The 20,764-nt window shown below is 45.2% G+C and overlaps 7 protein-coding genes across 15 annotated transcripts; 6 read left to right on the forward strand and 1 right to left on the reverse strand.

Moving 5' to 3' along the window:
- Window positions 1-21: 21 nt before the first annotated feature.
- On the forward strand, window positions 22-2,240 carry LOC117187354 (39S ribosomal protein L19, mitochondrial-like). 3 transcript variants are annotated; one of them, XM_033389842.1, is made up of 4 exons: window positions 1,090-1,452; window positions 1,514-1,588; window positions 1,649-2,074; window positions 2,136-2,240. In XM_033389842.1, the coding sequence occupies exons 1-3, from the start codon at window positions 1,397-1,399 to the stop codon at window positions 2,061-2,063; spliced, it is 546 nt and encodes a 181-aa protein (XP_033245733.1). In that variant the 5' UTR covers window positions 1,090-1,396; the 3' UTR covers window positions 2,064-2,074; window positions 2,136-2,240. The 3 variants fall into 3 exon arrangements, with proteins under 3 accessions (XP_033245732.1, XP_033245733.1, XP_033245734.1); XM_033389843.1 differs by having other exon boundaries at window positions 1,652-2,074; XM_033389841.1 differs by lacking the exons at window positions 1,649-2,074; window positions 2,136-2,240 and adding an exon at window positions 22-155 and having other exon boundaries at window positions 210-1,452.
- A 1,995-nt stretch (window positions 2,241-4,235) lies between these two features.
- On the forward strand, window positions 4,236-5,728 carry LOC117187355 (39S ribosomal protein L19, mitochondrial-like). Its single transcript, XM_033389844.1, has 2 exons — window positions 4,236-4,786; window positions 4,841-5,728. The coding sequence occupies exons 1-2, from the start codon at window positions 4,726-4,728 to the stop codon at window positions 5,701-5,703; spliced, it is 924 nt and encodes a 307-aa protein (XP_033245735.1). The 5' UTR covers window positions 4,236-4,725; the 3' UTR covers window positions 5,704-5,728.
- LOC117187356 (gastrula zinc finger protein XlCGF52.1-like) lies at window positions 5,702-11,280 on the forward strand. Of its 5 annotated transcripts, none has more exons than XM_033389846.1 (4): window positions 5,702-6,065; window positions 6,127-6,201; window positions 10,418-10,843; window positions 10,905-11,280. In XM_033389846.1, the coding sequence occupies exons 1-3, from the start codon at window positions 5,707-5,709 to the stop codon at window positions 10,830-10,832; spliced, it is 849 nt and encodes a 282-aa protein (XP_033245737.1). In that variant the 5' UTR covers window positions 5,702-5,706; the 3' UTR covers window positions 10,833-10,843; window positions 10,905-11,280. The 5 variants fall into 5 exon arrangements, 4 of the variants coding, with proteins under 4 accessions (XP_033245737.1, XP_033245736.1, XP_033245738.1 ...); XM_033389845.1 differs by lacking the exons at window positions 10,418-10,843; window positions 10,905-11,280 and adding exons at window positions 6,262-6,687; window positions 6,749-6,856; XM_033389847.1 differs by lacking the exons at window positions 10,418-10,843; window positions 10,905-11,280 and adding exons at window positions 6,265-6,687; window positions 6,749-6,856.
- LOC108154854 (39S ribosomal protein L19, mitochondrial) lies at window positions 7,972-9,901 on the forward strand. Its single transcript, XM_017285275.2, is given in 3 exon segments — window positions 7,972-8,536; window positions 8,591-9,241; window positions 9,244-9,901. Coding segments are annotated over 3 exon segments (954 nt in total). The 5' UTR covers window positions 7,972-8,475; the 3' UTR covers window positions 9,486-9,901.
- Window positions 11,281-11,357: 77 nt separating the features above from the next.
- Window positions 11,358-12,552, forward strand: LOC117187353 (39S ribosomal protein L19, mitochondrial-like). The gene is made up of 2 exons (XM_033389840.1): window positions 11,358-11,513; window positions 11,568-12,552. The coding sequence occupies exons 1-2, from the start codon at window positions 11,453-11,455 to the stop codon at window positions 12,464-12,466; spliced, it is 960 nt and encodes a 319-aa protein (XP_033245731.1). The 5' UTR covers window positions 11,358-11,452; the 3' UTR covers window positions 12,467-12,552.
- Window positions 12,553-12,566: 14 nt separating this feature from the next.
- Window positions 12,567-13,700, reverse strand: LOC108154856 (protein unc-50 homolog). The gene is made up of 3 exons (XM_017285277.2): window positions 13,297-13,700; window positions 12,861-13,220; window positions 12,567-12,803 (listed from the first exon to the last, which is right to left on the reverse strand). Exons 1-3 carry the CDS (start codon window positions 13,625-13,627, stop codon window positions 12,667-12,669), a joined length of 828 nt encoding a protein of 275 aa, XP_017140766.1. The 5' UTR covers window positions 13,628-13,700; the 3' UTR covers window positions 12,567-12,666.
- Window positions 13,701-13,794: 94 nt separating this feature from the next.
- On the forward strand, window positions 13,795-17,027 carry LOC108154850 (nuclear RNA export factor 2-like). 3 transcript variants are annotated; one of them, XM_017285268.2, is made up of 7 exons: window positions 13,795-14,076; window positions 14,136-14,367; window positions 14,426-14,881; window positions 14,971-15,219; window positions 15,274-15,375; window positions 15,433-16,590; window positions 16,650-17,027. In XM_017285268.2, the coding sequence occupies exons 1-7, from the start codon at window positions 13,976-13,978 to the stop codon at window positions 16,959-16,961; spliced, it is 2,610 nt and encodes an 869-aa protein (XP_017140757.1). In that variant the 5' UTR covers window positions 13,795-13,975; the 3' UTR covers window positions 16,962-17,027. The 3 variants fall into 3 exon arrangements, with proteins under 3 accessions (XP_017140757.1, XP_017140756.1, XP_017140758.1); XM_017285267.2 differs by having other exon boundaries at window positions 13,798-14,076; window positions 14,935-15,219; XM_017285269.2 differs by having other exon boundaries at window positions 13,976-14,076; window positions 14,129-14,367; window positions 14,935-15,219.
- The last annotated feature ends 3,737 nt before the right edge of the window (window positions 17,028-20,764 follow it).

Raw genomic sequence — 20,764 nt, forward strand, 5'->3', positions numbered from 1 at the left:
AACAAATGCAAAATGTAGCAGGTCACACTGGTTGTGAAACGACCACACTGCATCACGATTATCTAAACATTTATTTCGAAGTAAAATTATTAAAATGAACAGCGCCAGGGCTATGAGCAAAGTATGGGCACAGCAGTCGGCCTTCAATCGAATCGGTACGTACTTGTTAGTTTCCCATCGCAAAACGTACATTGTATAACTTTTTTCAGTCACATTTTCCACGAAAGCCACGCAACATGCCGCCGCCGCTGTCTCATCGGCAGGCGCCGAACCGCCAGGAGAAGAGAAAACTAGCGCGACTCCTCCCGCTGCAGCTCAGCCACCTACACCCACACCCACGCCAGTGCGAAAACCCATTGTACCCTCGAACTATCGGTTCATTTATCCCGAATTCCTGCCCGACCCCAAAGTAGAGTGGCGCAATCCGATCCGTGAGAAGCTGGACCGGCGGCGTCAAATTGATCTGCCCGAGTTTTATGTGGGCTCTATAATGGCGGTAACCAGCTCCGATCCCCAAGCTGCGGGCAAGACAAGTCGCTTAGTCGGGATTTGCATAAATCGTGACCGTTGTGGTCTCCGCGCTCGCTTCGTACTACGGAACGTGATTGATCACCAGGGCATGGAGGTGGTCTACGAACTATACGATCCCACCATTCAAAAGGTCGAAGTGCTACGTCTCGAGAAGCGGCTGGATGACAACCTGTTTTACCTCCGTGACGCTCTGCCGGAGTTCAGCACGTTTGATGAGAAGATGGAAACCGAACATCTAGAAGAGGGCGCTCCAGTGCCGGTAAATGATATCAAAGTTGTACTCCGTCCGCGGCCCTGGTTGGAGCGTTGGGAGCGCCAAAATCTACGCGGTGTGGCGAATATTGATCAGTATATTAAGGACAAGCACCGCAAATCGGCGGAGAAGGTGCAAAAGCCTTGGGAGAAGTACGATCTGATGAAGCAATATCGCTCCACCATACCCGAGGAAGAGCAGAAGGAGGTCTTCGCCGAGGTCCACACGAAACTGCACAGCCTGGAGCTGCAGCGCAAACGCAATAAGCGGAAGCGCACCTTTGCGAAGCCCAAACAGCTTGCTTAAAGAATGCATTTGTCATCCATTCGTAGTCTAAGGAGACATCAACAAGAGCACATTCCACTGGCAGCCTTTGAGGGCCCGCGATCATTCTCGAACATGAATGAGCTGAGGGAGCCGCGTGTCAAGCACAGCGACAATGGCCTGTTTAAGTGACAAGAATGCAATGCAGTATTCATCGACATCCTTTTTCTGCAGATCCACAGTAAAGAGCATGCTGGTGAGCAAGGGCAACTGGAGCGTAGCCGAGGAGCCACACTCTTTAGGGCTAAGAAACAGGTCGACTCCGACTCGAAGAAGAGTGTTTTAGAAATGTTTTCCTGCCATGACGCTAATAGTCGCTCAAAGAGTCCAACAATGCTAAAGAAGTAGGTTTTCAATCATAACGAATGATTTAATAGACATTAAATACTTTTTTATTCACACCAGGATGAAGCTCACCAACCCCGACCCTGCTATATCAAGCCCCACAAAGAAGAGCTGCATGACCCAATCCTTGCCAATGTAAGTCTATCTTTTTCCATTAAGGGTTTTCGTCTTAACGTGTATTTTATCCCCAACCAGAAGACAGGAAAATACATGCCAGCAGTGCGGTAAGAAATTTACCTATAAACAAGCCCTGACTAGGCACATGCGTGTTCACACTGGCGAGCGTCCTTTCGAATGCACGTATTGCGAGAAGAAATATTCGCGCAAGGCTCAGCTAGATGAGCACACTGCTACCCACACTGGCGACCGTCCTTTCAAGTGCTTGGTTTGCGAGAAGAAATTTATTCGCAAGATACACCTAGCTGAGCACACTCGTATTCACACTGGCGACCGTCCTTACGAGTGCTTGACTTGCGGCCAGACTTTTCCGCGCAAGTATACCCTGCATAAGCACAATCGTATCCACACTGGTGATCACCCTTCCGATTGCCCCAAGAAAAAGGAAAAAAGCTTTGACGAAAGTTATAAACTGGAGATACACGAAAGATAGGCGTCGTGTCCGTACGTGTCTCGTGTCCGATTTTCATAGAATCTTTAATTTTTGTTGTTTTCCTCTTTGTAGATTAAGGATGAAATCGCTTGAAGCATTTTTTCATTGACATTTGTGTGGACGTTGACATGCAATGACTGCATCTTTCAAGAGGCGATGCAGTTACTGCACCGTCAAGTGGCCCGTGTGACACCAGCAGAAGGCTGTTACGCGCGGATCCCAGGCAAAACGCAGCCCTCCTCCCGCCCAACCGACCGAGGGGCGCTGCCGCATGACGCGCGGTGCGTAGCCGAACCAAACGCGAACATGCAAGAAAGATAGCTATTAGACTAACATTCGAGGAAAATTAGTACTAAACTTACTAAGAAACTAAGCATGCAATCAAAGTACAAATACCACTACAGTTACTAATTAATAGAAAGGTGTTTAAGGATTAATAATTTAATAAGAGGAAGAGAATTAGTGGTGGATATAATATGGTAGAGGGAATTATAATCCGAGCATAAGACCCTAAACGGTTCATGCAAGGAATAATTCGATCTACAAAGTGGAAGGAACAACGGTATAAAATTTCTATTCAGTCTAATAGGAATCGTGAAGTTTATGCGGCTCAACAGATCAGGGCTGTCTATGTCACCCCTGATCAAGTTGTGCATAAATATCACACCAAGCATTTTTCTACGGTTAACTAAGGATGGGAGGTTTACTAATAGTAGTCTACTAGAGTAAGATGGGAGTCTTACACCCGCATCCCAGTTAAGGCCCCGCAGAGCAAAGAGTAAAAAGTTTTTCTGTACTGATTCTATACGGTCCTGGTGTACTTTGTACTGAGGGCACCATACACAGGAGCCGTATTCTAAGATCGGACGAACAAGCGAGGTATAGAGAGTCTTTGTTATATAGGGGTCGTCAAATTCCTTTGACCACCTCTTTATAAACCCAAGCACGCCCATGGCCTTATTTACCATGGTAGAAATGTGTTCGAAAAACTTTAACTTGGGGTCTAACATAACACCCAGATCATCCACCAGGGTAATTCTCTCAAGAGAACCACCAAATAGGGTGTAGGGAGCCAACAAAGGGCTAGAACGATGAAATGTCATAACTTTGCATTTCGAGGCATTAAGGTGTAACAAGTTTGCACAACACCATGACTGAAAGTTATTGAGATCGGATTGCAAGCGAGAATGAAATGAAATGTCCTTGTACTGGACACAGAGTTTAACATCATCCGCATACATAAGTACTCGAGAGTATGTTAATACTGAAGGTAAGTCATTAATAAAGAGTGTGAAGAGTAAGGGGCCTAGATGGCTGCCTTGTGGTACTCCCGAAGAAACCTTTACTGGTAAAGAGAGGGAGTTTTTGAAGAGGACTCTTTGAGACCTAGAACAAAGATAGCTAGAAATCCATCTCAGGAGGTTGGGCGGAAACCCTAAAAGGTCAAGTTTATGCGCTAAAAGGGAATGGTTTACAGAGTCGAATGCTTTACTAAAGTCGGTGTAAATAACTTCCGCTGTAAGTTACCTTGAAAGCCTTTAATAATGAAAGAGGTAAACTCTAACAAGTTCGTGGTGGTTGATCGCCGCCTTATAAATCCATGCTGAGTTGGAGATATAAGTGACTTGCAGAGATGTTGCAAGTGCGGAGTTAAAACCTTCTCAAACATTTTAGGAATAGCGGATAACTTTGCTATACCTCTATAATTTTTTGCATCAGACTTGCTACCTTTTTTATGGAGAGGAATTATAAACGATTCCTTCCAGATCGGGGGGAAGCAAGAAGAATCAATGGATAGGGTGAATAGTTTAAGCAAAGGTCCACACAGAGCCTCGGCGCAGTACCTGAGTACACAACCTGGAACCCCGTCTGGACCCGGTGAAAACACCGGCTTAACTAGTCGAAGATCATGAAGTAGGGAACATTCATTTAACAAGGGACTGAAAATGCCGTTCGACCTCGGTAAACCGTATGGGTACGGATGACCAGAGTAGCTTTCCTCAGAATAGGTGGTTTGGAAGAATTGGGCAAAAAGATCGGCAATTGCCTGATCATTATTTGCCGACGTATTACAAAATGATAGCGAGGATGGGTGTGCGGACGTTCTACGCTTACTGTTTACGAAGCTGTAAAACTGTTTAGGGTCCTGAGAAAAACGTATGACATGACTTTTCTTTAACTAAATATTTTTAAAACTAGGTTAGGTTAGGTTATGATCGTCTTCATTTTAAATTTGAATATTTCTGTACATCTTGATTAGTGCTTCCCTGCATTATTTATTTCAATAGATTGCGTTTATATCCTTGTCATTCTTTCACATTCAAACTCAGGCGCGCAGCTCGACCACTAACCATACAGTATACCATCCAGTCGATAGTATCGAATGCCTGTGCTTTTCTCTCTATATGTGGGATTTGCTCTCTTTTTATTGCTGGGATATAAACGTACTATCTATGGAGGAGCGAGCGCACCAAATAAAGTAAGAACAATGTGGAGAAATAACGTAAATAGTCGTCCATTCTAAGAAATTTTAAATTAACCTATCGGTCTAAAATCAGCTAAAATCAGAACAAATGCAAAATGTAGCAGGTCACACTGGTTGTGAAACGACCACACTGCATCACGATTATCTAAACATTTATTTCGAAGTAAAATTATTAAAATGAACAGCGCCAGGGCTATGAGCAAAGTATGGGCACAGCAGTCGGCCTTCAATCGAATCGGTACGTACTTGTTAGTTTCCCATCGCAAAACGTACATTGTATAACTTTTTTCAGTCACATTTTCCACGAAAGCCACGCAACATGCCGCCGCCGCTGTCTCATCGGCAGGCGCCGAACCGCCAGGAGAAGAGAAAACTAGCGCGACTCCTCCCGCTGCAGCTCAGCCACCTACACCCACACCCACGCCAGTGCGAAAACCCATTGTACCCTCGAACTATCGGTTCATTTATCCCGAATTCCTGCCCGACCCCAAAGTAGAGTGGCGCAATCCGATCCGTGAGAAGCTGGAACGTTTAGATATGCTGGACCGGCGGCGTCAAATTGATCTGCCCGAGTTTTATGTGGGCTCTATAATGGCGGTAACCAGCTCCGATCCCCATGCTGCGGGCAAGACAAGTCGCTTTGTCGGGATTTGCATAAATCGTGACCGTTGTGGTCTCCGCGCTCGCTTCGTACTACGGAACGTGATTGATCACCAGGGCATGGAGGTGGTCTACGAACTATACGATCCCACCATTCAAAAGGTCGAAGTGCTACGTCTCGAGAAGCGGCTGGATGACAACCTGTTTTACCTCCGTGACGCTCTGCCGGAGTTCAGCACGTTTGATGAGAAGATGGAAACCGAACATCTAGAAGAGGGCGTTCCGCGGCCCTGGTTGGAGCGTTGGGAGCGCCAAAATCTACGCGGTGTGGCGAATATTGATCAGTATATTAAGGACAAGCACCGCAAATCGGCGGAGAAGGTGCAAAAGCCTTGGGATAAGTACGATCTGATGAAGCAATATCGCTCCACCATACCCGAGGAAGAGCAGAAGGAGGTTTTCGCCGAGGTCCACACGGAACTGCACAGCCTGGAGCTGCAGCGCAAACGCAATAAGCGGAAGCGCACCTTTGCGAAGCCCAAACAGCTTGCTTAAAGAATGCATTTGTCATCCATTCGTAGTCTAAGGAGACATCAACAAGAGCACATTCCACTGGCAGCCTTTGAGGGCCCGCGATCATTCTCGAACATGAATGAGCTGAGGGAGCCGCGTGTCAAGCACAGCGACAATGGCCTGTTTAAGTGCCAAGAATGCAATGCAGTATTCATCGACATCCTTTTTCTGCAGATCCACAGTAAAGAGCATGCTGGTGAGCAAGGGCAACTGGAGCGTAGCCGAGGAGCCACACTCTTTAGGGCTAAGAAACAGGTCGACTCCGACTCGAAGAAGAGTGTTTTAGAAATGTTTTCCTGCCATGACGCTAATAGTCGCTCAAAGAGTCCAACAATGCTAAAGAAGTAGGTTTTCAATCATAACGAATGATTTAATAGACATTAAATACTTTTTTATTCACACCAGGATGAAGCTCACCAACCCCGACCCTGCTATATCAAGCCCCACAAAGAAGAGCTGCATGACCCAATCCTTGCCAATGTAAGTCTATCTTTTTCCATTAAGGGTTTTCGTCTTAACGTGTATTTTATCCCCAACCAGAAGACAGGAAAATACATGCCAGCAGTGCGGTAAGAAATTTACCTATAAACAAGCCCTGACTAGGCACATGCGTGTTCACACTGGCGAGCGTCCTTTCGAATGCACGTATTGCGAGAAGAAATATTCGCGCAAGGCTCAGCTAGATGAGCACACTGCTACCCACACTGGCGACCGTCCTTTCAAGTGCTTGGTTTGCGAGAAGAAATTTATTCGCAAGATACACCTAGCTGAGCACACTCGTATTCACACTGGCGACCGTCCTTACGAGTGCTTGACTTGCGGCCAGACTTTTCCGCGCAAGTATACCCTGCATAAGCACAATCGTATCCACACTGGTGATCACCCTTCCGATTGCCCCAAGAAAAAGGAAAAAAGCTTTGACGAAAGTTATAAACTGGAGATACACGAAAGATAGGCGTCGTGTCCGTACGTGTCTCGTGTCCGATTTTCATAGAATCTTTAATTTTTGTTGTTTTCCTCTTTGTAGATTAAGGATGAAATCGCTTGAAGCATTTTTTCATTGACATTTGTGTGGACGTTGACATGCAATGACTGCATCTTTCAAGAGGCGATGCAGTTACTGCACCGTCAAGTGGCCCGTGTGACACCAGCAGAAGGCTGTTACGCGCGGATCCCAGGCAAAACGCAGCCCTCCTCCCGCCCAACCGACCGAGGGGCGCTGCCGCATGACGCGCGGTGCGTAGCCGAACCAAACGCGAACATGCAAGAAAGATAGCTATTAGACTAACATTCGAGGAAAATTAGTACTAAACTTACTAAGAAACTAAGCATGCAATCAAAGTACAAATACCACTACAGTTACTAATTAATAGAAAGGTGTTTAAGGATTAATAATTTAATAAGAGGAAGAGAATTAGTGGTGGATATAATATGGTAGAGGGAATTATAATCCGAGCATAAGACCCTAAACGGTTCATGCAAGGAATAATTCGATCTACAAAGTGGAAGGAACAACGGTATAAAATTTCTAGTCAGTCTAATAGGAATCGTGAAGTTTATGCGGCTCAACAGATCAGGGCTGTCTATGTCACCCCTGATCAAGTTGTGCATAAATATCACACCAAGCATTTTTCTACGGTTAACTAAGGATGGGAGGTTTACTAATAGTAGTCTACTAGAGTAAGATGGGAGTCTTACACCCGCATCCCAGTTAAGGCCCCGCAGAGCAAAGAGTAAAAAGTTTTTCTGTACTGATTCTATACGGTCCTGGTGTACTTTGTACTGAGGGCACCATACACAGGAGCCGTATTCTAAGATCGGACGAACAAGCGAGGTATAGAGAGTCTTTGTTATATAGGGGTCGTCAAATTCCTTTGACCACCTCTTTATAAACCCAAGCACGCCCATGGCCTTATTTACCATGGTAGAAATGTGTTCGGAAAACTTTAACTTGGGGTCTAACATAACACCCAGATCATCCACCAGGGTAATTCTCTCAAGAGAACCACCAAATAGGGTGTAGGGAGCCAACAAAGGGCTAGAACGATGAAATGTCATAACTTTGCATTTCGAGGCATTAAGGTGTAACAAGTTTGTAACAGTTTGTGCAAAAAGATCGGCAATTGCCTGATCATTATTTGCCGACGTATTACAAAATGATAGCGAGGATGGGTGTGCGGACGTTCTACGCTTACTGTTTACGAAGCTGTAAAACTGTTTAGGGTCCTGAGAAAAACGTATGACATGACTTTTCTTTAACTAAATATTTTTAAAACTAGGTTAGGTTAGGTTATGATCGTCTTCATTTTAAATTTGAATATTTCTGTACATCTTGATTAGTGCTTCCCTGCATTATTTATTTCAATAGATTGCGTTTATATCCTTGTCATTCTTTCACATTCAAACTCAGGCGCGCAGCTCGACCACTAACCATACAGTATACCATCCAGTCGATAGTATCGAATGCCTGTGCTTTTCTCTCTATATGTGGGATTTGCTCTCTTTTTATTGCTGGGATATAAACGTACTATCTATGGAGGAGCGAGCGCACCAAATAAAGTAAGAACAATGTGGAGAAATAACGTAAATAGTCGTCCATTCTAAGAAATTTTAAATTAACCTATCGGTCTAAAATCAGCTGAGAAATTTGTAGGTTATCGAACAAATGCAAAATGTAGCAGGTCACACTGGTTGTGAAACGACCACACTGCATCACGATTATCTAAACATTTATTTCGAAGTAAAATTATTAAAATGAACAGCGCCAGGGCTATGAGCAAAGTATGGGCACAGCAGTCGGCCTTCAATCGAATCGGTACGTACTTGTTAGTTTCCCATCGCAAAACGTACATTGTATAACTTTTTTCAGTCACATTTTCCACGAAAGCCACGCAACATGCCGCCGCCGCTGTCTCATCGGCAGGCGCCGAACCGCCAGGAGAAGAGAAAACTAGCGCGACTCCCGCTGCAGCTCAGCCACCTACACCCACACCCACGCCAGTGCGAAAACCCATTGTACCCTCGAACTATCGGTTCATTTATCCCGAATTCCTGCCCGACCCCAAAGTAGAGTGGCGCAATCCGATCCGTGAGAAGCTGGAACGTTTAGATATGCTGGACCGGCGGCGTCAAATTGATCTGCCCGAGTTTTATGTGGGCTCTATAATGGCGGTAACCAGCTCCGATCCCCATGCTGCGGGCAAGACAAGTCGCTTTGTCGGGATTTGCATAAATCGTGACCGTTGTGGTCTCCGCGCTCGCTTCGTACTACGGAACGTGATTGATCACCAGGGCATGGAGGTGGTCTACGAACTATACGATCCCACCATTCAAAAGGTCGAAGTGCTACGTCTCGAGAAGCGGCTGGATGACAACCTGTTTTACCTCCGTGACGCTCTGCCGGAGTTCAGCACGTTTGATGAGAAGATGGAAACCGAACATCTAGAAGAGGGCGCTCCAGTGCCGGTAAATGATATCAAAGTTGTACTCCGTCCGCGGCCCTGGTTGGAGCGTTGGGAGCGCCAAATCTACGCGGTGTGGCGAATATTGATCAGTATATTAAGGACAAGCACCGCAAATCGGCGGAGAAGGTGCAAAAGCCTTGGGAGAAGTACGATCTGATGAAGCAATATCGCTCCACCATACCCGAGGAAGAGCAGAAGGAGGTCTTCGGCGAGGTCCACACGGAACTGCACAGCCTGGAGCTGCAGCGCAAACGCAATAAGCGGAAGCGCACCTTTGCGAAGCCCAAACAGCTTGCTTAAAGAATGCATTTGTCATCCATTCGTAGTCTAAGGAGACATCAACAAGAGCACATTCCACTGGCAGCCTTTGAGGGCCCGCGATCATTCTCGAACATGAATGAGCTGAGGGAGCCGCGTGTCAAGCACAGCGACAATGGCCTGTTTAAGTGCCAAGAATGCAATGCAGTATTCATCGACATCCTTTTTCTGCAGATCCACAGTAAAGAAGAGCACACTAATGAGCATAGGCATCGTAGTCTGTTGAGACATACCAAGAACGACATTGCAATGACAGCCTTACAGTGCACGCGTTGCCCGCGCTCATTCCCGAACATCCGTGAGGTGATGAAGCACCGTGTCGAGCACAGCGGCGTTGGCCTGTTTAAGTGCCAAGAATGCAATGCAGTATTCATCAACATCCTTTATCTGCAGATCCACAGTAAAGAGCACACTAATGAGCATAGGCATCGTAGTCTGTTGAGACATACCAAGAACTACATTCCAATGACAGCCTTAGATTGCACGCGTGAGGTGATGTTTAAAGGCCAAGAATGCGATGCAGTATTCATCGCCATCCTTTTTCTGCAGATCCACAGTAAAGAGCACGCTGGTGAGCAAGGGCAACTGGAGCGTAGCCGAGGAGCCACACTCTCAGGGATAAGAAACAGGTCGACTCCGACTCGAAGAAGAGTGTTTTAGAAATGTTTTCCTGCCATGACGCTAATAGTCGCTCAAAGAGTCCAACAATGCTAAAGAAGTAGGTTTTCAATCATAACGAATGATTTAATAGACATTAAATACTTTTTTATTCACACCAGGATGGAGCTCACCGACCACGACCCTGCTATATCAAGCCCCACAAAGAAGAGCTGCATGACCCAATCCTTGCCAATGTAAGTCTATCTTTTTCCATTATGGATTTTCGTCTTAACGTGTATTTTATCCCCAACCAGAAAACAGGAAAATACATGCCAGCAGTGCGGTAAGAAATTTACCTATAAACAAGCCCTGACTAGGCACATGCGTGTTCACACTGGCGAGCGTCCTTTCGAATGCACGTATTGCGAGAAGAAATATTCGCGCAAGGCTCAGCTAGATGAGCACACTGCTACCCACACTGGCGACCGTCCTTTCAAGTGCTTGGTTTGCGAGAAGAAATTTATTCGCAAGATACACCTAGCCGAGCACACTCGTATTCACACTGGCGACCGTCCTTACGAGTGCTTGACTTGCGGCCAGACTTTTCCGCGCAAGTATACCCTGCTTAAGCACAATCGTATCCACACTGGTGATCACCCTTCCGATTGCCCCAAGAAAAAGGAAAAAAGCTTTGACGAAAGTTATAAACTGGAGATACACGAAAGATAGGCGTCGTGTCCGTACGTGTCTCGTGTCCGATTTTCATAGAATCTTTAATTTTTGTTGTTTTCCTATTTGTAGATTATGGATGAAATCGCTTGAAGCATTTTTTCATTGACATGACTTTTCTTTAACTAAATATTTTTAAAACTAGGTTAGGTTAGGTTATGATCGTCTTCATTTTAAATTTGAATATTTCTGTACATCTTGATTAGTGCTTCCCTGCATTATTTATTTCAATAGATTGCGTTTATATCCTTGTCATACTTTCACATTCAAACTCAGGCGCGCAGCTCGACCACTAACCATACAGTATACCATCCAGTCGATAGTATCGAATGCCTGTGCTTTTCTCTCTATATGTGGGATTTGCTCTCTTGTTATTGCTGGGATATAAACGTACTATCTATGGAGGAGCGAGCGCACCAAATAAAGTAAGAACAATGTGGAGAAATAACGTTAATAGTCGTCCATTCTAAGAAATTTTAAATTAACCTATCGGTCTAAAATCAGCTGAGAAATTTGTAGGTTATCGAACAAATGCAAAATGTAGCAGGTCACACTGGTTGTGAAACGACCACACTGCATCACGATTATCTAAACATTTATTTCGAAGTAAAATTATTAAAATGAACAGCGCCAGGGCTATGAGCAAAGTATGGGCACAGCAGTCGGCCTTCAATCGAATCGGTACGTACTTGTTAGTTTCCCATCGCAAAACGTACATTGTATAACTTTTTTCAGTCACATTTTCCACGAAAGCCACGCAACATGCCGCCGCCGCTGTCTCATCGGCAGGCGCCGAACCGCCAGGAGAAGAGAAAACTAGCGCGACTCCTCCCGCTGCAGCTCAGCCACCTACACCCACACCCACGCCAGTGCGAAAACCCATTGTACCCTCGAACTATCGGTTCATTTATCCCGAATTCCTGCCCGACCCCAAAGTAGAGTGGCGCAATCCGATCCGTGAGAAGCTGGAACGTTTAGATATGCTGGACCGGCGGCGTCAAATTGATCTGCCCGAGTTTTATGTGGGCTCTATAATGGCGGTAACCAGCTCCGATCCCCATGCTGCGGGCAAGACAAGTCGCTTTGTCGGGATTTGCATAAATCGTGACCGTTGTGGTCTCCGCGCTCGCTTCGTACTACGGAACGTGATTGATCACCAGGGCATGGAGGTGGTCTACGAACTATACGATCCCACCATTCAAAAGGTCGAAGTGCTACGTCTCGAGAAGCGGCTGGATGACAACCTGTTTTACCTCCGTGACGCTCTGCCGGAGTTCAGCACGTTTGATGAGAACATGGAAACCGAACATCTAGAAGAGGGCGCTCCAGTGCCGGTAAATGATATCAAAGTTGTACTCCGTCCGCGGCCCTGGTTGGAGCGTTGGGAGCGCCAAAATCTACGCGGTGTGGCGAATATTGATCAGTATATTAAGGACAAGCACCGCAAATCGGCGGAAAAGGTGCAAAAGCCTTGGGAGAAGTACGATCTGATGAAGCAATATCGCTCCACCATACCCGAGGAAGAGCAGAAGGAGGTCTTCGCCGAGGTCCACACGGAACTGCACAGCCTGGAGCTGCAGCGCAAACGCAATAAGCGGAAGCGCACCTTTGCGAAGCCCAAACAGCTTGCTTAAAGAATGCATTTGTCATCCATTCGTAGATTAATAAAGCCAAAACATGTTGTATGATTAAAGAACTTTTAAGAACTTGTACAAGATGAGCCCTAGAGCTTTGTATAATGCTAAAACGTTTAGTTTATTAGTCATAATCGGAGAGGGGAGGGCGAAGTGCTTAGCAGCTAAAAGCAGAATAATTTACAATGCACGTCGGTCGTTTAATAAACGCGATACTTGTAGAAGTTGACAAAGGATATCGTGGCATTCCAGCCAATGATTGTAACGACCAGATACAATAGGAAAATAATGGGCAGAGCAATGAGTATGAGACGGGTGTTCTTTAGATGGGGAATGCCTGCAAGAGAAACAACAATTAATATCTGAATTCCAATGTCCAATCCCAATTACTCACAGTTGTAGCCCAGGAAGGTGATATATACATAGTAGCTCATGCCGAAAAGCCAGAAAGTGTTGCCCAGAAACCGCGATATGAACCACGTATGACTAATAAGCCAGTTGTAGAAGAAAAGCTGGATGCAGTGAAGCAGCATAAGAGGCGGAAAAAAGGCATTCAAGTGCACATCGAAGGCATAGCCCCACTCAATGTCCGGCTCCAGGCTGTTGGTGCGCAAGTAGCGATTTGTAATCGCCCAGAAGAATGATGCAATAATAACTCCAGCAAGAAGACAGTCAACAAAAATCACATAGAAGATAAAGCCGATGCTTTGCAAGAGGCTCAAGCCCAAGACATAGGCAAATCCCAGAGAGGTCACTGCAGAGTAGAGTAGAGAAATTAGTATCAGAAACTTTCATTATGGGTTACGACGAGTGGGTGGGACGAGACCTACCACATAGACAGACAATCAAGAGCACCAGAAATGCCGGATCGTCGCGGGCGAATTGTGATTTGGTTTGTTTTCTGTAGTTAAAGTTTCTATACACCTTCTGCGGTGCTATTAGAAGATAGATCATTTGCCACAGGGCAAATTCGAAGTCCATTTGATTGAATTTGAGCAGACGTCGCAGATATTTGTAGCTCTTTGTGGTCGCTGACAGGCAATCCTTCCGATGGTTCACCGGGGGCGGTAGGTGCGAGTGGAGCCGCGAAGCACTCGAGAAGCCGGACACCACGGATGGTGTCGGCGATGTTGTATACTTAGCGTGGCTATATTGGCTCATCTTTTGTTTTGTTTTGAAAAAAACCTAGCAGTGGATTTATGGATAAAATATACCGTCCGACCCTCAGAAATATACCGAAATATACCGTCTCATTTTAAAAATATACCGATGAAAAATCGATCCTAGCCCACCTAAGCCCACTTGACTTAAAAAGGGCAAAAAATTTAGATTAAGTGTTGAAAATATTTCGACAATAATAAAAGTTCTTCTTGTAGATCCATCCTTTCTCTTTACTTGCTATTAAATTACCGCAGTAGACAAACTAACGTTCCACATAATAATAATTTGTGTATTATTAACGCCTAGGTTGAGTTATTGAGTTTTGGGCAAAACTCAGATTTTGTCACAATGTTTTTGTATTTGGTGCATAAGGTCCTAGTGGTGGACTTATCCAAAGTGCCGATTTTGAGCACTGCCCCAGTTTCAACGCAAAAAGATGGACCCCCGGAGTAAGATATTGAAGAATTTAACTAAAACATTCTAATTACTTCATGTCGAAAGGCCAAAGATACGTGTTAAACTTTTCGGATGGATCCCTGCCGATCCAGGTGGATTATCCCGACCCCAGGATATTTAGAAACTGCTCAACTTATGGTGATCGGGTGCCGGGCTTGAGCTGGAATGAGTTTTCCATACATCATCTGGGACAACTCGAATATTTGGAGAATCCAAAACAAGTGATACTCGAAGCCATCTTTGATGTGATTGACGGCGAGGAGTTCTATCCGGTGGCCTATGAGGTTGGCTCTCCATGAAAAACTTTTGCTATCATTCCACTGTAAACTTTTCCTTTTTCAGTGTGGTCCTCGCGCCGACAAATTTGTGGCGCGTGCCTGCAAACCGGCGATCGATAAGCTGTTTGCCCAGAAGCTCTGCTTGAGGCTTTCCTCCGGCGCCACTGTAGAGATAAGCGTGCAGTTTGGTGTGGCCGCCAATAGAAGCAAGCAGATCTCGCCTCCGCTGCTAATTTCTCAGGAGGTTTCGCGCTTAATGGAGCGTCTGGAAGTGCATAGCGGCGTGCGTGGCGTGTTGAATCTGAGCAACTTCGGGGCGAATCCCTGTTTCAAGAACATTGTGGTTAGTCTGGCAAATGTGGCCACCTTAAAGCATGTCTGCAACAGCATCTATCACAACGATGAGCACTTTAGCGCGGTGAATGGGTTCATTTTCGCGAACAATCACATGAAGAGCGTGGATCCTCTGAAACTCTTTGGCGATATCGAATATGGACTCCTGGATCTCAGTGAAAACAAGGTATGTGTGGGGTGTAAAGTAAGGCATCAAATCGAGAAAGAATTCATTTTCAGATTGGTTCTTCGGTTCGTCTGTGCCGTGAATTAAAGCGTGTTCGTGCAAAGGAACTGAAGCTGGCCAACAATCCCATCACCAAGGGTCCCAAATATCCCAACAACATCAAGGCGCTGCAGGGAAACTTCAGTATGGTGGATGGCATTCCCTACGACAAGCTCCACAGAACCTATACGCCCCTGAATTATGATATTGATTTGGAGTCGGATGGCATACGCATTGACTGGACAAACAAATCGAAGCTAGCTGATTTTGAGCATAGCGAAGATTGGCATGCCTTTCTGGTTTGTAATCCCAACCCCAAGTTAGCACTTTTACCACTTATCTGTTACCTTTAGGTACCTGATCCCATGCACGCGCTAACTGAAACACTTCTCTTTAGATTATTCTTTATTACGGCGAACCAATTTCTGAGCGAGATCTATCCCTGCTACTACAAGGTGAGGTCTCATCTAAGGATTTTCCTCATGTGTTTTGATATCTCAATCCTTTATTAGTTTGACGGAAAGGAACACATTTTTCTAGTGCGCAACTGCTTCGAACAGATTGCGTATTTGGTGCACAGTTGTAATCTGGAGATACCAATTCCCGAAACGGTGACAAAGGTAGAAGATCCAGATGTGTGCATGGGTCCTCGTACTATTCCGTTCTATCTGCGCATGAATGTCAGCCGCTTCAAGCTCCATCATGTGGATCCTCAGGAGAGGATTACCAAATGCATACAGAAGTGCTATGTGGCCCAGAATCAGCTGCTCAAAATGTCAGACTTCCAGGCAAACGAGGGCCTGAAGGGCCTTTGGGTCCACATGGGCTCGACGAGGATTCTGAACAATATTCTGACAATTATCTCGCGTCAATTCATGTTAAACTGCTCGGAGATCCGTCTGTGCAACAATAATATTTTCAGGATAGACGCCGCGTGCGTCCTGGCGCGAATGGGGAGCCTGAGGGCCCTGGATTTGGGCCTTAATTGGATAAACGATTTGGAGGACATCAAGGCGCTAGGTGAGCTGCCGCTAAAGTCGCTTCGACTCCATGGCAATCCGCTGTGCCGAAAGTACGGCCTGCCCAATGATTATATCCAGGCAGTGAAGAAAATCTTCCCCCAACTTACGACGCTGGATGGGGTGGATCTGAGCAGCAAGCCGGGCCAGGCGCCGCAGAAGAACTTCCTTTGCGACATTGGGGCCTACGAGCTGGTGGGCGACGTATTTCTCAGCAACTATCTGCGCGAGTTCGAGCAGGCAGACATGCGGGCCAACCGCCTGATGAAATATTACACGGAAGACTCCATATTCACGATGACCTGCAACTATGTGATGGGGCGCTCGCAATCATTCAACGCCCAGCTCTTTAAGCGAATCTCAAAGTACACCAAGCATTCGCGAGACATCAAAAAGTGGTCGGACTATACCAAAGCCACAAACGAATTCCATGTGGGATTGATGGAGATCATTGGCGTGCTCATGGAGCTGCCGAGTGTCGTCCACGACTTTCTCTCCGTCCAGACGGATGTGATGCACTACAATGGCCAGTCGGCAGTTATTCATGTCACGGGTCTGATGCGCGATGACTCTCCGACCACCCATAACCAGGCGGAGCTCTATTTGGCCTTTACCAGGAACTTAGTACTCAAGGTTGATAAGCAGGGACTGGTAGGACACCATTGGAGATACTACTTTGAATTGATTCATTCACCATCTATCATTTCCAGGGCTTTGGCAAGAAGGCTTGCCGATGGAAGATCTCTAATGACCACCTGAGCATCATGAATCCCTCGAGGAAACAGTTAGAAGGTGCGTTTAAGGTCTGCCCACTGCCAAAGGATCGTCTAATGGCGCCAGCCTCCGAGGACTCACTTGATGCCAAGAGCCACAAGCTCATTTTGTTCCAGCAGCTTACCGGCCTAACATCTCCCTGGTGCACAAGAATCGTGGAGTCGGCCGAATGGAATTTTGAACGGGCCACCAAAATGTTTCTCGAAATGAAGGAAAACAGAGAGATTCCCGAATTGGCCTTCATCTAGGCAGACGACTGGCAGGCTGCAGAACTTAATATTTAACGGAAACCGAATTTAACACCCACTGAGGAATCAAAGAAGAAATCAAAGATTATCTACAACGAATTTTTTCCTTCAATATACCTACCAATGTTTTCGAACACAAATATTAAAATTATAAAAAAAAAAATTAATTTTTATTTTTATTTATTTATTAAATTAACAAATTATCTGTTAATAATGGTACTTAGTTACTAAAGGCGGAAAAAGATAAGTTAAAAGTTAGCTAAATTTAAATGATTATAAATATTGCATGCAATTAGTTTAAGAGACAGTTCAGGGGATAGGGTTTGACAGAGGGAGTTATAATTATGGCATAAAACCCTAAAAGGTTCATGATCAGCATAATTAGACCTACATATGGGTAGACGGATAGGCCTAAAAGTACGGGTAGGTCTGGATGGAACGGCCAAGTCAATCTGACCCAAGAGAGTTTGGGAGTCAACAGTCCCAAGAAGGAGCTTGTGCACGAACATTACGCCATTGCATATTCTGCGATGGTGCAACGACGGCAGGTCAATAAGATTTAGCCTAGACCGGTAGGGTGGCAAGATTCTACCCGAGTCCCAGTTAAAGTTCCGAAGGGCAAAAATTAAAAATTGCTTTTGCACGGATTCAATAACAGCCTGCTGCTCTTTATACTGCGGGCTCCACACACAAGAACAATACTCCAATATAGGACGTACTAACGAGATGTACAGTTGTTTCGTAACGTACGGGTCGTCAAACTCCTTGGACCAACGCTTGATGAACGCTAAAACACCCTTAGCTTTATTTACAGTTGCAGCTATATGGGTGTTGAAACACATCTTATGATCAAAAAGGACTCCGAGGTCATTTGAACTCGAAATTCGCTCAAGGACATGATTTCCTAGAACATATGAGACAAAATGAGGAGCGCGACGGTAAAATGTCATAAGTTTGCATTTGGAAAGGTTCAGAAAAAGAAGATTAGTTGAACACCACAATAGTAGTTCACTTAGATCAAGTTGAAGGCGTGTGTGCAAATACCAATCAGAGTAAGAAAGACAGATTATGACATCATCAGCATACATTAGTGTAGTAGAGTATGTTATAACTTGAGGAAGGTCGTTCACAAATAAAATAAACAGAAGCGGGCCCAGATGACTTCCCTGTGGCACACCTGAAGTAACATTAACAGTATTTGACAACACGTTAGAAAACAAAACACGTTGAGTACGGTTAGAGAGATAGGACAAAATCCAATCTAGAAGATTCGTTGGGAACCCTAATAAAGAGAGCTTTTGAATAAGCAGAGCATGGTTCACAGAATCGAATGCCTTGCTGAAGTCCGTAAAAACTACATCCGTCTGCAAACCAATTTGAAAACCACGGTGGATTAGGTTAGAAAACTCATGAAGGTTAGTCGATGTTGAACGATGTCTGAAAAAACCGTGTTGCGACGGAGATATCAAGCTGCAACAAAGATGTTGCAGTTGCCGGGTGACCAGGAACTCAAGAAGCTTCAATGTTTGATCTTGAACCTTTTTTGTGAAGCGGAATGATGTAGGACTCATTCCAAATTACTGGGAGACAAGACTGTTCCAAGGAGAGGTTGAAGAGAAAGGTCAAGGGTTTGCAAAGGGACTGGGCACAGTGTTTTAAGATGCAACTTGGTACCTTATCTGGACCCGCAGAAAACGATATGTCCATAGATGACAAACCTTCCAGAACAACGCTTTCCTCGAAAAAGGGCAGAAAAATGCTGTTAGCTTGAGGTAGCTGGTACGGATACGGAGTGGATGCGTTGTAAATATGAGACGAGTACGTTGTTTGGAAAAAGTTAGCGAATAAATTTGCAATACCAACGGCAGAAGCTTCTGTTTTGTTCTGGTAATGAAGGGACGGAGGAAAAACGTTTGACTTGCGCTTAGAGTTAACGAACGAATAGAATTTTTTAGGATCACTACGAAAGTTACTACTACATTGTGAAAGGTAATGATTATAACACTGACTATTGACGGCAAGGAACAGAGAGCGAGCGGAGGAGTATAGAGCTAAGGCCAACGTGGAGCCCGACTTCTGGTACTTTTTATAGAGCCGGGATTTATTATTTTTTAAGTATGAAAAATACTTGGAGAACCAGGGAGGCTTGGACGATACAGGTACAGTGATATCTGGTACAAACGTATTAAGGGCGGAGTAAATAGAACTATAAAACGAGTTAACAGTTGCATCTATGTTCGGTAATGAATAAAGAAACGACCAATCAACACGCGAGAGATGTAGATCTAAATCGATAAAGTTTGTTTTGCGAAAACACTTTATGTGACAAGGAGCCATGGAACTGTCAGCACCTCCAGATTGTGTACACCCCAGTGATATCAACAAAGTTGGATGGTAAGGATCTTCAGGGAGAGATATTGGGCTTGCTCTAGATACCGTAGCAAGAGAACCATCGTTAACAAAAACGAGGTCAAGAAGTCTGTCCCTAATGTTTTTAACGGCATTAATTTGGACAAGGGAAATATCCGTTAGCCCATTGATAAAGTCATTATGGCAATTGGGAAACAACAGGTTAGCGCCATCACAAGGCAGCCAAGAAAGAAATGGGAGGTTAAAGTCCCCCATGACAATAATTCGATCATGGGTGCCAAAAACTGCCAACGTCTGCTGCTACTGCTGGAAGGATTTCAGAGGTAACACAGAAGCGTAGCCTCTATACGATAAGTTACGGTACACAAAAATTGGATCGAATTGGGGCTGTTTTGGAGCCCCGTGTACTTGTAGTTTCAAATTCCAACCGTTCTTTGAAATCTATCATCAGACAAACAGCTGTTCGGCCAGCCCTTTTCATATATTAGTTCATGTAATTATCAACAGATAGCGCCACTAGCGATTTCGAAGTGGTGGAAAACGGCCATCTTACATAATAGGCTTCAATTCTGAAACCGTTGAAATCAAATTTAGTTTTACTCTGCAAAATATTTTAATATGACTGTTATCTAGAGTATTGGGTGCAAATTCCTCAGTCTACTTTCCTTCTATAGCAATAAATAAAGGGATTACATATGTGCGACGTCCATATATGCATCGCACAATCAAAAGCGAACCATTTAAACCCAGCAAAACATACGTTAAACACCCACAAATGCTGGATAGTTCAAAGGAATCGGTCAGTTTCAGCTGCCGTGCAACAATTAAGGCATCATTCAGCGCAGACGCAACCCAGCGATCAACGGTCAGCGATCACCGGTCTGGGACAAGGGGCAATTTATGGCACGGTCTCCAAGCAATTGCTCGGACAGGGACAAAAAACAATCTTTATCACATTTATTGCAATGCCCCTTGCCTTTGTCAACGATGCCAGAGGCCCAAAGACAATGGCAAGCGGGTGCCAAAGGAGAAAGAGAACGGCGAGCAGAAAAGGTCAAACATTGACCCTGCTGAAGGAAGCGGACAAACAAAAAGAGCAAACAGAGCGCGCGCGCGCTCGCTCGAATCTTTCACCCACCCGACATTGAGGTCGTCTTAGAGGTCAAGTTTGACCTTACTTAGGGACAACCCCTATGGATGGATAGAGATTCCAGAGATCCACTAAGTTCTTAGGGGTAGACTTCTCTCAGAGAGAGAGAGAGAGAGAGAGAGAGAGAGAGAGAGAGCGCGAGTGAGTCTCTCAGTGAGCACGTCTCTCCTCTCTCAGTTTTTCTCCTGTTTGAGTGAGTCGATCGTCAAAACCACTTGGGCGATGGCCATCCCATCGATCCTTGTCCACGCAGGACACTTCCGGATTGCATTCAATTGTAGTT

Source organism: Drosophila miranda, chromosome 2 (genome assembly GCF_003369915.1).
Source record: "Drosophila miranda strain MSH22 chromosome 2, D.miranda_PacBio2.1, whole genome shotgun sequence".
NCBI lineage: Eukaryota > Metazoa > Arthropoda > Insecta > Diptera > Drosophilidae > Drosophila > Drosophila miranda.